At 45.6% G+C, this 15,827-nt stretch overlaps 1 protein-coding gene across 2 annotated transcripts in view; it reads left to right on the top strand.

The window, feature by feature from the left end:
* The window catches only part of RFTN2 (raftlin family member 2), an 89,514-nt gene that overhangs the window by 33,816 nt on the left and 39,871 nt on the right, over positions 1 to 15,827 (top strand). The window contains exons 4-6 of one of the 2 annotated variants that reach the window (XM_045294997.1): positions 1,681 to 1,969; positions 4,606 to 4,809; positions 13,267 to 13,385. In XM_045294997.1, the coding sequence (XP_045150932.1) occupies positions 1,681 to 1,969; positions 4,606 to 4,809; positions 13,267 to 13,385 (612 nt within the window). The remainder of the gene's footprint in view (positions 1 to 1,680; positions 1,970 to 4,605; positions 4,810 to 13,266; positions 13,386 to 15,827) is intronic. The other variant, XM_045295000.1, reaches the window with a different exon arrangement.

The following is a 15,827-nucleotide window of genomic DNA, read 5'->3' as shown; positions in this document are numbered from 1 at the left end:
ACTGGGAGTTCATGGGTCAAACCCTGTCATCCCTAGACATCTTTTCTTTAACTCACGGTGTTTTATAAAATTGGCATCAATATTTGCAGCCATAAAAATCCAGATTTCTAGCTTCTCTTTAAAATAGAAATATCCAAAATAAGTACAATAGAACTATCAGGTCTGCATGCACATCATCAATGGAACTGAATGACACCTGCCCCTCTGGGTTGGTTCTGCCCCAATTCTTCCTTTCTCGTCCCGTTTTCTTTCTAACCATCGAAGTTTGCATTGTACCCTCCATCGTAAGTCTTTCTTTCCCTCCCAGGTAGCATTTACTCAGGAAACAGTGACCAGTTATTTCTTCATTTTGACCTACTTAACAAGTACTTAGGGAACCAGAACCCCTTCTAGGTACAGAACAGTGCAGAACAAAGAGGAAGAAGACGGGTCTCTGCCCTTTGAGGAATTCCCCGTGTCGTACAGGAGACGGGAGGGACACAAGGAGAGCAAAGGCACGACGCCGCCAAAGCAGAATGGAAACCGTGCTCGGCGTGAACAGTGCCCTGCTACAGCTCCCAAATTCTCTCCCTGGCATTATGCTTTGTGCTTCTGAAACCTAGTCTTCAGCCCATAGGATTGAACCCAGTGTTGTGAATTTGTCCCAGATGTCCCCTGCCATCAAGTCAATTCTGACGCATAGTGACCCTACAGGACACCCCTGTGGCTTTGGGGGCCTGTAACTATTTACAGGACTAAAAGGCTTCATCTTTCTCTCTCAGAATGGCTGGTGGTTTCAAACCACTGACCTTGCAGTTAGCAGCCCAATGCACCACCCACTACGCCACCAAGGCTCTGTTAGACCAGGGAGGATCCAGATATAATTAAGTGGGTTGTTTCTTAAAGGCTAAATCCACCTCTTGTCCGTCATTGGTCATTTTGTGGTGGCTTGCATGTGATGAATAAATAAATCTCTTCTTCATGGATGAAGCTATATTTGGTAATATTGGAAATTTCTTACAACAGCTTTAAATTTTGCCTCAACTAGACAGACCACTCACTGTTAACTGAGCTGCAGAAATCATGCTATGAGACCGGGTTTCCAAAGGTAGCCTTTCAGGAAAAAGATGGTTCTTATTTACTTATAGTGTGCACACCCTCAGTTTCAAGAGGACATGAGGGTGGCGTGACGTCACCTGCAGAGGGCGTGACACTGCCAGCTAAAGCAATTGCCACCGAGTGTGTTCCAACTCACGGTGCTCCGCGTGTGTCAGAGCAGAAGTACGGTCCAGAGCTTTTAATGACTGGAGCTTTGGAAGTAGATCACCAGACTGTTCTTCTGCGGTGCCTGTAAATCACTAAACCAAACTCGCTGCCACTGACTTGACTGCGTGGAGAGCAAAACACCACATCCTTCTCCTGAGAGCTGGCTCATGCCACCAGAGCATGCTACAGGAGGGGTTATTAATGAGCGGGTGGTCTTTCTTAACTGGTCAAGTTACTCTCTCTAATGAATGTCCTCAATCAGCCTAATGCTGACCTGATAAGTTACTCTCTCTAATGAATGTCCTCAATCAGCCTAATGCTGACCTGATAAGTTACTCTCTCTAATGAATGTCCTCAATCAGCCTAATGGTGAACTGATACAATCTAAATAAATCAAGATTGCATTACGTTCTCCCCTTTCCTTTTAAACTTCAGGTGAATGCAGCTGCTCAGAGAGGAGTGAGGTTCGTTGGATTCGTACCACAGCATGGTCCTCCGGCTGAGTTCTGCAATGGAAGCAGCCTTGCCCCCACGGAGACAGAAGCAGAACCCACGCCGTCCGGGAGGCGCGGCTCACGTGAAAACTGTGGAAGTTGGCAGGAAGGAACGTTAAGTGGGCAGTCATCTGAAAGTGGGATCGAGGACGAGTTTCATCGAGAAAGCAACACATCTCAGATGGGTCAAGACGGCAGCCCCGATTTCTCAAAATCCAGAACGGGAGAAGGTAATAGACCAGATGAGTGCCATTAGACTGTAGGACGAGTTTTCATACAGCAAGATACGTCTTTAAGATTTTCCGAAGGAATTTGAGGTGGAGTAAGCTTCTAAAGAAAGACTACAGGAAGTAACATAAACTGGCCATGCTGGTATTGTCCTTAGGCGCATTGCGTTGACTTTGACTCAGAGCAACCCCAGGGGACAGAGAAGAGCTGGGCAGTGATGTTTCCCAGGCTGTCCTTTGATGGGAGCAGAGCCCTGGGTCTTTCTCCCACAGAACTGCTGAATCATTTCCACCCACCAGCCTTTCCGTCCGCCCCTGAGCACTTCCTTAACTACCGTGTCACCAGGTCACCCTCACAGGTGCACACATAACTAAATGCATCACGTGTCAGATGATGTTACACACCAGCGAGAAAATAATTGGGTGTTCCTGGTGAGGGATAAACTCACTGTCACGAGTCAATTCCCAGTCATGAACTTGTTATAAATTTGCAAATTCATTGCAACTGCAGTACAAGCAGGCAAAGCTCTCCACCTAAAGAACTTTGCATGGAAAGTTTGTTTCCATTTAATCCGCCACTAACTCCCTCGTGAAATGCAGGCTGAAACAAAGAAATGATTCTATAAATAAAGCTGTTCTTACTTAGTTTGGTCCTTATAAATAGTCTATGGGAATTTTCATTTTAGCCATTCCCACTTCATGGATGGCTTTCAGCTTTGAAGTTAGCTGGCTTTCTTTGATCATCAATTAGAATATGAAAATAGCCCCTCATTCTGAAGTAATTAAATCACAATAGTGCCTACAACGTAAAATAACTTTTTAAAAAATAGGGTTTTCTTCTTCTTCTTCTTTGCCAACTAGAAAGTCTTCCCTAGGATTTGAGACTATTGTATTCATGTTGTTTGAAATGTTCAATTTCCTGACCCCTTATCGGCAATCTAAGAACCACACTGGAGAACATCAAAGACCATGTATACGTTAGAGATAAGACTGTGGAGTCAGAGTATCTCAATGTCTTTATAATAAGGGTAATAGTAGAAATTACCTCATGAGGCTTTGTGAGAAGCTAATGAGAGCCGCCTTCACAGTGCTTAGCTACATCCCTTCGCAGGCACAGAATAAGCCCTGGGTCTTCGACACTTTGACTGGTGTTGGTGCTGAGGGAAAGGAGCCCTGATGGTAAACATTGGACTGCTAACAGCAAGGTCAGCATTCAAACCCACCAGTGATGATCAGCAGGAGAAAGGGGAGGCCCTAAAGCTTTAGAAAGCTTCAAAAACACTCCATCAGTGGTTCTCAACCTTCCTCATGCCGCGACGCTTTAATACTGTTCCTCATGTTGTGGTGACCCGCCCCCCCAACCATAAATGTATTTTCGTTGCTACTTCATAACTGTCATTTTGCCACTGTTATGAATCAAGCACTGTGAAAGGGTCGTTCGACCCCCAGGGGGGTCACAACCCACAGGTTGAGAACTGCTGCTGTATATAGAATCAGAATCAAGTCAGTGGCAAATGGCTCTGGGTTGGGTTAGGTTGAGTTGGTTGGGTTCAGTTCAATTCAGTTCAGTTCAGTTCGGTTTGACTGATGGCCTTATCAACAGCCCTGAGTGGGCAACAACTGAGCAAGAGTTGTTGAAGCCTCAATCCACCCACTACTATCTTTAAACTCTCTGCTGCTTCCCACGCTGACTTTGATAAAATCTGATGGTTTTGTCAAGTGCTTTCAGTTCTAAACCCAATATACCTCTTAACTCTCTTTAAATTTCACTTTCTGAACAGTTTATTTTAAAATCACATACTCTTCTATGGCAGTGGGTCTGCATTTGGGGTGGGACATTCTCTTGCAGAATCTGATGGAATCTGAGACTGAGCTGGCAAATTGCACAGAACGCATACATACCAAATATGTTTGTAACACAATGAACAGGCTCAGATTTCCTAAAACACATTGATAGATTTGGGTTCTTAGGGTCCAACTCAGAAATTTGGCAATTTCTAGTAAAATAGAAAATGTAGTCCAGCCATTCCACATCTAAGAATGTTTTCTGGACTCAGTGTCAGACATGTGCCCAAGGAGACGTTAATTGCAGCATTGTTTGTAAGAACAAAAAATTGAAAATAATATATATGTCCATCAACAAGAGAATTCAGTGGGTAAACCTGAGTACTAAGTAGCAGAAAAAATAAATGAATTGCATCTGCATGTACTAGCCTAGTTGTGTTTGAAAAACATAAAAAGCAATTTCTAGATTGATATCTACACCACGATACCATTTAAAGAAAGTTTTAAAATCTGCTACCCATGGTGTGCTCTGGGTATAAAATGGACACTAAAAGAATTAAAAGCTCGTGTGAGCCGGTAACAGCCAAAGTCAAGGTAAGAGTTACTTCTGGTGACGGGGTCAGTGGAGATCACGTAGTGAGCCTCAACCCTCTCTCTTTCTTATTCCTTGAAAACGTAAAAGCAATCATCTGAGGCAAGAATGGTATACTGTTCATTCAGTAAGGCTGAGTGGTGAGTGCTTTTTGAATTCTCTTTACTTACTCCTATGTTTAAATATCTCATGATTTTAAAATGATTCTAAGAATCGTTGGTGAATGAGATTACAATATCCCCTTCTGAAAACTTATCCTCAGATAACAAGTTGTATGCAGTCTACAATGTTTTTAATGACGAATCAACCTGCTGGACCTATCAGGAAGGCCTTCTGTCAATGAAAGTAACAAGAAAAGGAGCTGCCATTTGTACACTCGATGCTGACTGGCTAGAGCTAACTACATACTATTATAAGCAAGGCTTGTCTTTAATTGACTCTTTTGTATGCTGGGAAACACCTACAGGTATGTTTTCTTGTGTGGTATGTTTATACCGGTGTCACAGCTGGTGAAAATGTTTGTGTTTCTCATGTTCTCTCATGAATAAAAGGAGAAATGATATTCCTAAGGAAATGGGTCCCAAACATTTCATAGTTGTATAGCTTTAAGTTAAAAGCTTATCAGTCTTGCGATCAACTGGAGGCCCAGTGTTGGCAATAGAATTATCATGTAATGTTTGCCATCGAGAATAGACGACGTTACACATTGGGCTGCTAACTGAAAGGTCAGCAGTTTGAAATGACTAGCAGATCCATGGAGAAAGACAAAGCTTTCTACTGTTGTGAAGATGTGCAGTCTCAGAAACCCACAGAGGTGCTTCTACTCTGCCCCCTATAGGATCTCTGAGTCAGAATCGACTCAATAGTAGAGTTGTGTGAGGTCATCTGGTACAGTGGTTCTCAGCCTTCCTCATGCCACGACCCTTTCATACCGTTGCTCGTGTGTGGTGACCCCCCAACCTTAAAATGATTTTCATTCTACTTCATAACTGTAATTTTGCTACTATTATGAATCAAACCACCCCTATGAAAGAGTCATTAGACCCCCAAAGGGGTAGAGACCCACAGGTTGAGAACCACTGTAGAATGTCTTAAATAAAATATTACAATAGCTCAATCCAAGAGGCTGATGCCTGCACACACCAGCTATTATCTAGATGTATTAAATTATTCTGGTTTGGGGGCGCTATCTAGTGTTCTTGGTATCTACTAGTTGCTCAATAAATTTTTTCCTCGTGTTCTTTGATAATTGGAAACTTCTTCAAACTTGATCTCGTATGAAAATAGCAATAGGAAGAGCATGAATTTTGGAATCAGACAGACCAAGGTTCAAATTTCATATCTTCCATTTATTAGCTGTGTGATGGTGCGAAGTTAGCGGGGCTTACTAATTCTAAAAAAGGGGGCTACAATGCCACCCACTTTATTGTTGGAAGAATTTAACAGGTGGTCTGTGTAAGTGACTCTCTAGTGCACTTGGCGTTTAGTCCAGGCTAGTCCTCTTTCCTGCTGCGTGTGTGTTTATCGTGTGGATCCCTTGGCACATAGGAGCCTGGATGGCATTGTGAGTTGCGAGTTGGGCTGCTAATCGCGTAGTCAGTGGTTCTAACCCACCATCGGCGCCTCGGGAGAAAGAGGAGGTTTTCTACTCCCGTAGCGTTACAGCCTCAGAAACCCACAGAAGCAGTTCTACCCAGACCTCTACGGTCATCAGGAGTCAGAATTTTTCTGACTCGATGGCGGTGAGTTAAAATTAATTTCATTAATTTGGAGTCCAGTGTGCACTTTAAAACATTTCTTTCTTCGTGCTCTTCCTGTCCGAAGAATGCCAGTTGGAGCCATTTTCCGTCTGAGTTGTCACTAACTGCCACAGGGGGGTGAAAAAAAAAGGGGAAATATTCCTTTGACAGGCTCTCCCTCAGGCTTCTCTGCAGAGTTCTGCCTGATGAAAATAAAATTAGCCCCAGCAGTTGCCAGCTCCCAGCTCTGTGGGGCTTTTGTTCTTATAGCTTCAGAAGCTATTTAGAGAGCCTGGGGGCGACTCTCCCCTCTGCAGCTCTGGAATGTCTCCTTAGACATTTTACATTACAGCCTCTGGGGTCTGTGGGGTCTGGCAATTGGTCAACTGGGTGTGTCACTGGGGACTTTCCTGGGAGTCCACATGGAAGCTGCAGATGGAAAACTGTGACCAGGGTCTGTGTCACTGTGAGAAGCCAGTCAGAGGAAGCATGGCTAAGCCAGATCACTTTGTTCTGCGACGTGTGATGCCTGACATCTGAAGCACACAGGGACAATGCATAGTTTGTCTGTCTGGCTTTGTCCTCTTCCAAAATGTCATCAGAAGTCAGCCCTCCACGTAGAGTAGAAGCACAAAACCAGATGCCGCTCGGAGATTTTAAATATAATACTCAACAAATCCCACTGCAATAGACGCTTCCTCCAGCAAGAGAGAGAAAGAAGCTTTCTCAAAGCTTCTCAACTTTGGCAAGGCTCCAGGACCAAAAAATGTAGGGTCTGGGAAATTCCACTTCAATCTCCTTTCACGCTCCCCCTCGACAGCCTGTATCTGCTTTCAAAGGCCCCACAGGGACGGTCCCCCGTGGCCCACATGCAGTTCTTGCAGCCTGCTCGGGCTACAGGCCCAGATCTGAACCCCTGAGGTTCTGGGACATTACTGGGCCTGCACCCCCAGCCTTCAGCTGAAATGGGGCTTGCATTGGGGGGTGCGCGGTCGTGGGACAGGAATCCAAGAGAGCCTGCAGGGGGCTGACCCAACGGAAATGACAAGCACTTTATTCTACCAGATCCAGCTGGCATGGGCCGAGGTGAGGCGCTTCACCAGCTGGTATCACACACACACTTGCTGAGGTTCTTACACTTCACTCCGGCCACAGATCCGCCCCCCCCCCCAACACACACACACACACACACACACACACACACACACACACACACACACACCAGTTCCAGGGCATGGTCGTCTGTCCCTCTGGAGGCTGCGTTTGGGGATTTTATGACTCTTTGCCAGTTTCACTTGCTACCTGTTCACCCTGTGAAACTGCTGTGTGGAGTTGGCAGAGGAGGAATGGGGGAGAGCAGGGACAGTGGACCGACAGGCGGACCTTTCGTGTGTCTGTGTTCACCACGATGAGCAAAAGGCTTGTCTGCCTAGCCTGAAGGAAGTAGCCAAATAGAGTAGCATCTGTCAGGCGGAACCCGGGATCAAAAGGTAGGCGGATGCCTGTTTCTGAACATTGAGAAATAGGGCTACGAGTTTATCCTACTGGGGATCGCGATAGGGAAGGTGGTCAGCAGGTCCTGATAGGGTCACAGTCACACGGAGACTGGGACCAGGCAGGCAAGAGAGACCACTCTAGGCAAATGACACCTCCAAACACTCCCAGGAGCCCCAAGAAGGAAAGGGAGCTGGGGGGTGGGGAGTTCTGTGTTTGCTGGAGCAGGTACACAGGCAGGTGCAGGGAGGGCAGCTGTGGATGAGATGGGGCAGGGGGAGGGGTCCAGGGAAGAGCTCAAAGGCTTCCAGTTCTGGCAGTTTCTCCCGCTCACCCCACCACCACCGTGCGTTTCTCTCCCGCCCAAAATGAGTGCCTGTTACAAAGCCAAATGGAGCCTGGTTAAAAGTGCATATTCTGCCAGTCGAGTTCCCGGGTTTTATCAAGGACTATAGGACATAAGATGTTGCCATTGGAGGAAACAACTGGAAAGAAGCTAAGTGAAGGGGACCGGCAATGACCTCTACTATTTTGGTAGCTTTTTTTTAATTTCATGAAGGCAACTGTAACGAAAAAGTCATTAAAACCCCATGTTGACAGTGGACGGTATAAGATATCAAAATAATGATAATACTTTATAATTTATCAAGAGGTCACCAGGGTGGGAGGATGGGCGAGGGAGGGAAAAATGAGCTGATACCAAGGGCTCAAGTGGAAAGAAAATGTTTTGAAAGGGGTGATGGGATGGCAACATGCGCCATGCAGCAGCTAGTGGTTTCGAGCTGCTGACCTTGTGGATGGAAGCTCGATGTGTGAACCACTAAACCAAGAATCCTCCTTCCTCAGCGACAACGTATGTACAAATGTGTTTCACACAATGGATGGATGTGATGAGTTGTAAAAGCCCCCGATAAAATGATTTATTAAATTAAAAAAAAAACATGTTATCTCTCTAATCAAAAGACTAACACTCATGCCAATGGTTTTATGACTAATATTAACAGCAACAATAGCTAACATGCATTTTGAACTTACTATATACCAGCATCGTTCTAAGCATTTTACATTTATTAACTCCTTTGGCCCCACAACAACCTAATAAGTAGTGTGATTATTGTCTTTCACCTATGAGGAAATTGAGGCACAGAGAAAGTCAATGCTTTGCCCACAGCGAAAGTGAGGGTTCCGTGCGTGTTTTTAACTCGCTGGCCGTGCTGCCGAGATTGCCCCTCCAAGCCATTCAGATGCCGGGCCTGGTGTCCCTCCTTGCACGTGCTCCCTCGGCCTCATCTTGGGAAGTGGAGCATCCAGGCCAAGTGCAGACCTGGCTGTTACGGAGGTCCACGGGAGAAATAACAACGGAGGGGGTGAGACGTGCGAAGGCTGAGGCTCGTCCTGCACAGCAAATGTGCGCCGTGTGGGTGCAGAACACGAATGCGGCCGGTGCCTGTCCTGCAGGTCTCAGAAGTGGTCCTGGGCCCAGCTTTGGTAGTTTAATGTCGAAAATGGCACATGGACCCAAAATACTAAAATGAAGCATTGGCTGCCTCACATAGGACCACCAGCATCATATCCAAAGCAGTCCTTTAAACTTGTGCTTCTCCACCGGGGTTCAAGCACCCTCCGGTATGCTGCCAGGGTGGGGGTCCCAGGTCAGAGAACGTGGCTGGGCGCGTCAGCATACCTGGAGATTGGGTGGGGGGAGGAAGGCGAGCAGTACTTCATCGCACAGGATGGAACGCTACCTATCTGAAAGAATCGCAACCTTGGCACGGCTTTTTAAGAGTGCCTGACTTTACAGAGCCGATCAGCTGTCCTGAACCAGCTTCATTCTGTCTTGGAGACCATCCTTCAAGGACGCTGGTGCACTCTCCTTTAGTGGTAGTTAGTTTCATTTTTCACTTACTCATTACTTATTTATATTTATGTACTTAAAAGCAGCAGGTGAGGCAAATATTTTGCCACCGTTTCATAACACGCCATTAAGCACACTGATATACATGGATGAAGCTGCTCTGGGGAGGAAGGTGCCTGTCCTTGTATCTTGGCACACCTGTAGCCTGTGCCAAGTGCACTACTGGGTCCAAGCACACTTGCTGGGCAGCTTTGGGTTATGTAATGTGGAGAGGTGACTCAGCTTGAGGACAATTATGAAGTCATTGCTCAGAATGACTACCTCACCACATTACCTGGAAGATTAAACACACTAGGCACCCAAATGATCATTTTCCCATGAGACCTTCCCTGCCACCATCTCTAGCCACCACTAACTTCTGTTAGGGAGGAGGTCTCATGAGATACAGAACTCCCGTCTGAGTGTCAGTCCCCACGTGGCTTTAGGATAGTTGGGAACCTTGAGAGAATCAGCCAGAAGCTCAGGGGAAGTGTAATTATTGTTTATTATTATTTATTCTTATTAATAAATCATTGTATTGCGCTTACAGCTCTTATCACAATCCACACATTAATTGTATCAAGCACATTTATACATCTGTTGCCATCATCATTCCAAAAAATTTTCTTTCGACTTGAGCCTTTGGTATCAGCTCCTGACTTCTGCTTTTAACTGACGTATAACACACCCAGGAAAGTGCGTGAATCTTATGTGTACACTGGATGGATAGAACACAGATGTTCAAGATACAGACCATCTCCAGCTTCCCCAAAGGCCTCCTCATGCCCTTTGTCAGTCAACGTGGCACCACCCCCACCGCACCCCCACCCCACACCCCCTCCCGTCAACACTGAGATAGCTCCATTCTTGTCTATCACCATAGATCAGTTTTTGCTTCGCCCTAAATAGGTTGAATTACTCAGTACTCCTCAGTGTCCGACTTATTTTACTCACCACAATAGCTCTGAAATCCATTCATGTTGTTGCAGGGAGCAGTGAATCTTTCTTTTTCATCCTTGTATAGTATTCTGTTGAATAATTCACCGCTTTTTCTTTTACATCAAAGCAAGTTTAGAAATACTGGAGAACCCCAATAATGAGAGTATGGAAAGAAACCCAGAGTCAAAGAGCCCGTCATTTTCACATGATCAAATCCCAAAGTAAAAGGTGGTTTGTCATTAACTGCATAAGTATCACCTAGATCATTATTTTTCAAACTCGGACCTCCCACTCAAAAATAGGACTTGAAGCACACACAGTTTTGCAGATGGTCTAGTACTGCCCTAGCCTCCCATTCAGAAATAGGTGTGATTGACTGGTGACTTGGTGTGGCAGTGGACACGTGAATCTGAAGCAAGTGGGAATCCACTGCCTTCAAGTCAATTCTGACTCACGATGACCCTGTGGGGCAGAGTAGAACTGCCCTTTGATATCTGAGATGAGGAATAGACAGCCTCATCTTTCTCCTGCACAGCGACAGATGGGTCGAAACTGCCAGCATGTGGTTAGCAGCTCAATGGCTAGAGGGTCCACTGCACCCCCAGAGTGACTGAAGGAAATGGGAGTATTCTGGGAGTGTTCTGTACTCTGACAGATTCAGAAGAGGATTTGGCATGAACGATATCACTGCTGGGGTGATGTAGATCTTGGCTGAAAGCAGAGAACACCAGAAAGATACATACTTGTGGTTTATTGACTATGCAAAGGCATTCGACAGTGTGGATCATAACAAACTATGGGTAACATTGAGAAGAATGGAAATCACAGAATATTTTATTGTACTCATGCAGAGCCTGGCCAAGAAGCACTCATTCGAATAGAACAAGATAATCCTGTATGGTTTAAAATCAGTAAATATGCACTTCAGGGCTGTATCCTGTCACCATATTTATTCAATCTGTATGCTGAGCAAATCATTGTGACCCCAACTATATAAAGAAGAATGTGCCATCAGGATCGAAGGCAGGCCGATTAACAACCTGCCCTATGCAGGTCATTTAACTCTGCTGGCTGAAAGCGAGAACGACTTGCAGCACTTGATGACGAAGATCAAGGATTGCAGCCTTCTGCAAGGCTCGAAACTCAGTGTGAAGAAAAACAAAATCCTCACAACTGTACCAATCAATCGCACCATGATAAATGGAGGGAAGATGGTTAAGGATGGAGACGTTGTCGAGGATTTCCTTTTGCTTGCATCCACAATCAGTGTTCATGGAAGCAGCCGTCAAAAATTCAAGGGTGTATTACATTGGGAAAGTCTGCTGCACAAGACCTCTTTAGAGTGTTAAAGAGTAAAGATGGTACTTCGAGGGCTAAGGTGGTCCTGACCGAAGCCACAGTATTTCAATCGCCCTCATATGCATGTGAAAGTTGGACAGTGAATAAGGAAAACCGAAGAAGAATCCATGTGTTGGAATTATGGTGCTGGCGAAGAATAGTGACAGTACCGTGGACTGTCAGGAGAAAAATATATCTGTCTGGAAGAAGTACAACCAGAATGTCCTTTAAGAGGTAAAAATGGGAAGACTTACTTTGGGATGCTATCTGGAGAGACTAGTCCCTAGAATCAGCGCATCATCCTTGGTGAAGTAGAAGGTCATTGAACAAGAGGAAGACCCTCCGGGAGCCGGGTGAACACACTGGCCGCAGCAGTGGGCTCAAGTAGATCAGCAGGTATGAGGATTGCACAGCCCCAGGCAGTATGTCATGTTGTTACACATGACCTTGCTGTGAGTCGGAATGACAACACCTAACAGCAACTCTTTTAGAAAAGCAATTCCAATTCGTACACCAAACTTGCCTGGGTTTGGGGGAAACCACTTTGAATCATCTGGATTCCTGGTGGCATTCAGTCCTGACCATGAGTGATATCAAAAGAAGGAGAAGCTTATTTTTTTTCTGTCTTAAAGTTCATGATCTGTTACTGAAAATGAATTCTGAAACTAACATTGAAATTGCCTCTGGCTTTTTAAACTTTAGAGATCATTTGAAACCTTTGTAAGCCTTTGTTATTTAGAGAACGGCCAACCAGGGAGATTTTGATGTGACCCTGTGCTGCAATATGGAAACCAAGATGTTTAACCAGCACATGACCATGGAAAAGTGTCCACTGCTGCAAATTAGGAACAAAAGAATTTCCGTAGAAATCCGTTTCATGCAGGCCAGCTGGCTATTGTCAGTAACTATTTAAGAAACAGGTCAGAGAGGCCCTCCCTTAAGACTTCCTTCCCAGCAGGAATTCTCTGCACAATGACTTCAGCTTAAGGTCTTCCTGTCACCACCGCCAGCACCCCCTGCCTGCCCCCCTCTTTTTAAAAAGCATCATTGAAGAGCTGTTTTGTGTTTACATAGTTTGAAGTAATCTTATCTCCCATTAATTTTAATATCAGACCTCTCATTTCAGGGGTTATCCTTTTTATGTTTCTTCCCTTAATGGTAGAAGTATGTACTACATATAGATCCAAAACTGAAATGTGGTGTCAAGGTGAAGGTCATTGCCATGTGCTTTCGTGGTTCAGAAGCCCCACTCACTTTTCACCGTCTGCTGCATCAGACTATCTCTCTTGTTTTCGCCACTGTTGTCCTCATGATTCTGGTTTGCTTTTGATTTGGTGAAACACAAAGCTGCCTTGACCTCTGCCAGACAGTTAACCTTTAAAGAAGAGGAAGATGTGATTGATTCAGGCCCAAACAAGTGTTTATCAATTGATATGTTTTTCTTTCCACTTCCTACTAAGTTTATTTAAGGATTCAGATGGCTTTTAAGAGACACCGAGTTTTCTTCTTTTCCTCACAGGGGACTATTTGCCCAAATCTTTGGAAGGATTATTTATCTATGAAGAAAGTTCTGGAGACCCAGGTTCTAGCCAGAAAAGAAATGATGCCATCATTGTAGAGCAATGGACCGTGATTGAGGTGAGTTGCCATTTTCTCACATTTAGCTGTACTGTTATTTTTAGTTCTACCTGTTTAAGACCTTCCTTGACTAGCAGACGAGCAAACCTTAAACACAGGTGCAAAAAAGGGAAGGAGACTGTCTGACCTCTCTGGGGACACAAGGCAAATGGTGAATCCGACTTCTCAGCAACCCAAGGCCGACTGCCACAAACATGCCTTCCCCCTCCATCCTTCTAACTCGGTGCTCACACCAACCGTTCTTCCCACGGCGGTCCACTTCACCGTGGGTTGGATAATCCATTGCCGTGGCAGCACGGAACACACAGACAATACTCACCATCCTGGGGATTTATTAGGAAAGTTAACAGGTTACCACAAGCCAGGATCAGAAAACATTAAAGATACAGTCACTGGTCCACAGTAACATCTCTGCTCGGCCGGCAGCCAAGTCTCTCTCTCTCTTTTCAGCCTCTCGGCCATGTGGTCCCTTGACCTCTGCCTCAGTGGCCCAGGAAGCCCACCTCCTGCTCCACCTCACTGTCTCACAGCCACTCTGCTCTGTCTCGGCGCGGCTCCTTTGCTCTATCCTACGGTCTCCGGTGCAGCCGCCTCTGATGCCTCTGGTCTCAGCCCCCACCATCAGGGAGGGGTTCAACAGGTTCCACTGGGATCTCTTCTTCCTTGCTGGTCCTGGGAATCCTCTCTGTTCCTGCTTCTGAGTTAGCGCTCTTCTAGCCAAGGCCATGGCAATCGACACTGCACAAGTTCCTCTATGGGTGTGTGCACACCCTCTTTGTATCAGCCCACCTGATCATTTGGAGGGAATTACAGAGTTATCGAGAAGAGCCATATAAAGAAATTTCACTTTACCACAACCAGTTTGTTCAGGATTTGGAATCTCTCTCTTTTTTTTTAAATCATTTTATTAGGGGCTCATACAACTCTTATCACAATCCATACATACATCAATCGTGTAAAGCACATTTGTACATTCATTGCCCTCATCATTCTCAAAACATTCGCTCTCCACCCAAGCCCCTGGCATCAGCTTCTCATTTTTCTCCTCCCTCCCTAGGATTTGGAATCTTAACACATGCTTGAATTAACGTCTTTCAAAAAGAGAGGTCTGCTTTACTTCACCCAATGTCAAACTTTTTTTTTTTCGGTAAAGATGGTAAAATGGGTATCTATCCATAGAAGCAAGTTTTCCCAGGTGTGGCATTCTACCTAAACAAAGTCTTTGGATACTAAGCCTACTTACCCAAGGTTGTGGCAACTGGCTAAAAGTTGAGAAAATAATTTTTTTTAATTAACTATGATTTTATCTCCACCAATAACGTGACTAAGGCTTTTTTCTTTTTTTCTTTTTTTCCCTTGAAAATGGACTTCCGGAGGCAAGAAAGCTGTTCTTTCTTTTGCCAGGCCAAACACGTACACACAGCATGGTCCTTCCCCGTCAGAGCTGGCATGGCCGCTGCTGGGTGCCCTGACCAAGAGGGAGACAGGCTGGCCCCGGGGCCTCTGGCGCGTGGGAGGCCCCAGCCGGCAAGTGCTGTCAGACACGTTCTCCTTCCTTGCCTTACAAAGGGTGGAGAGACGTCACCCATCTTCACAGCACTAGTCAATGTTTTGGGGAAGGAGACAAAATGAATTTGGGCAAGAGGTAGCGTTCCAAGTAAAACTCTTCAGTGGCAAATGAATAAAAGCTGAAAAGACGTTCTACACCTATGCACCCCTCACCACCCAACGTCGGTTCCCCACCCTGGGCCTCTCTTCTCAAATGACCGTTTCTGCGAGGGCAGTCTAAAGCCCTCACTGCCCGTGAGTCAATGCTCATTCATAGTAACGCCGGTGCACCCCACCCCATGGGTTTCCGAGACTGTAGCTGTGTACGGGAGTAGAAAGCCCAGTCTTCTCCCTCAGAACCGTTGGTGGTTTCAAATGGCCAACCCGGTGGATTGTAGCCCAACGCATAACCACTACATCACCAGGGTCCTTCAGCCTACAAACTACTTGGATCCAAATCACATGGAGAGTTTTCAAAAATGAAAATGTACATTCTGGGGCCTCCTCGTTGAAGTTTGAGAACCAGTGCCCTAACCAGACCTAAAACCCATTGCCATCGAATCAATTTGATCCCATGGTGACCTCGTGTGGGGTTTCTGAGATTCGTCTTGATGGGGCAGCCAGCTGCACCTTGCTGCCACGGAGCATGGCTAGTGGGTTTGAACTGCCGACCGTTTGGTTTGCAGTCTAATACTTATCTCACAACATCACATGGGCTCTTTCACATGACCTAAGGACAGCCCCAGAGCCTAGTGTGGTGCAGTGGTTATGCTTTTGGTTGCAATCCACAAGTTCAAAACCACCACCCACTCCTCAGGAGAAAGAACTTTCTACTCTAAGAACAGTTGATGGTCTCCAAAACTCACAGGGAGAATTCTACCCTGCCCCATAGGG

The sequence above is a fragment of the Echinops telfairi genome, unplaced genomic scaffold (genome assembly GCF_000313985.2).
Source record: "Echinops telfairi isolate 266 unplaced genomic scaffold, ASM31398v2 ScPeMD7_3;HRSCAF=10, whole genome shotgun sequence".
Classification (NCBI taxonomy): Eukaryota; Metazoa; Chordata; class Mammalia; order Afrosoricida; family Tenrecidae; genus Echinops; species Echinops telfairi.
This window is presented reverse-complemented; position numbering and strand designations above follow the sequence as displayed.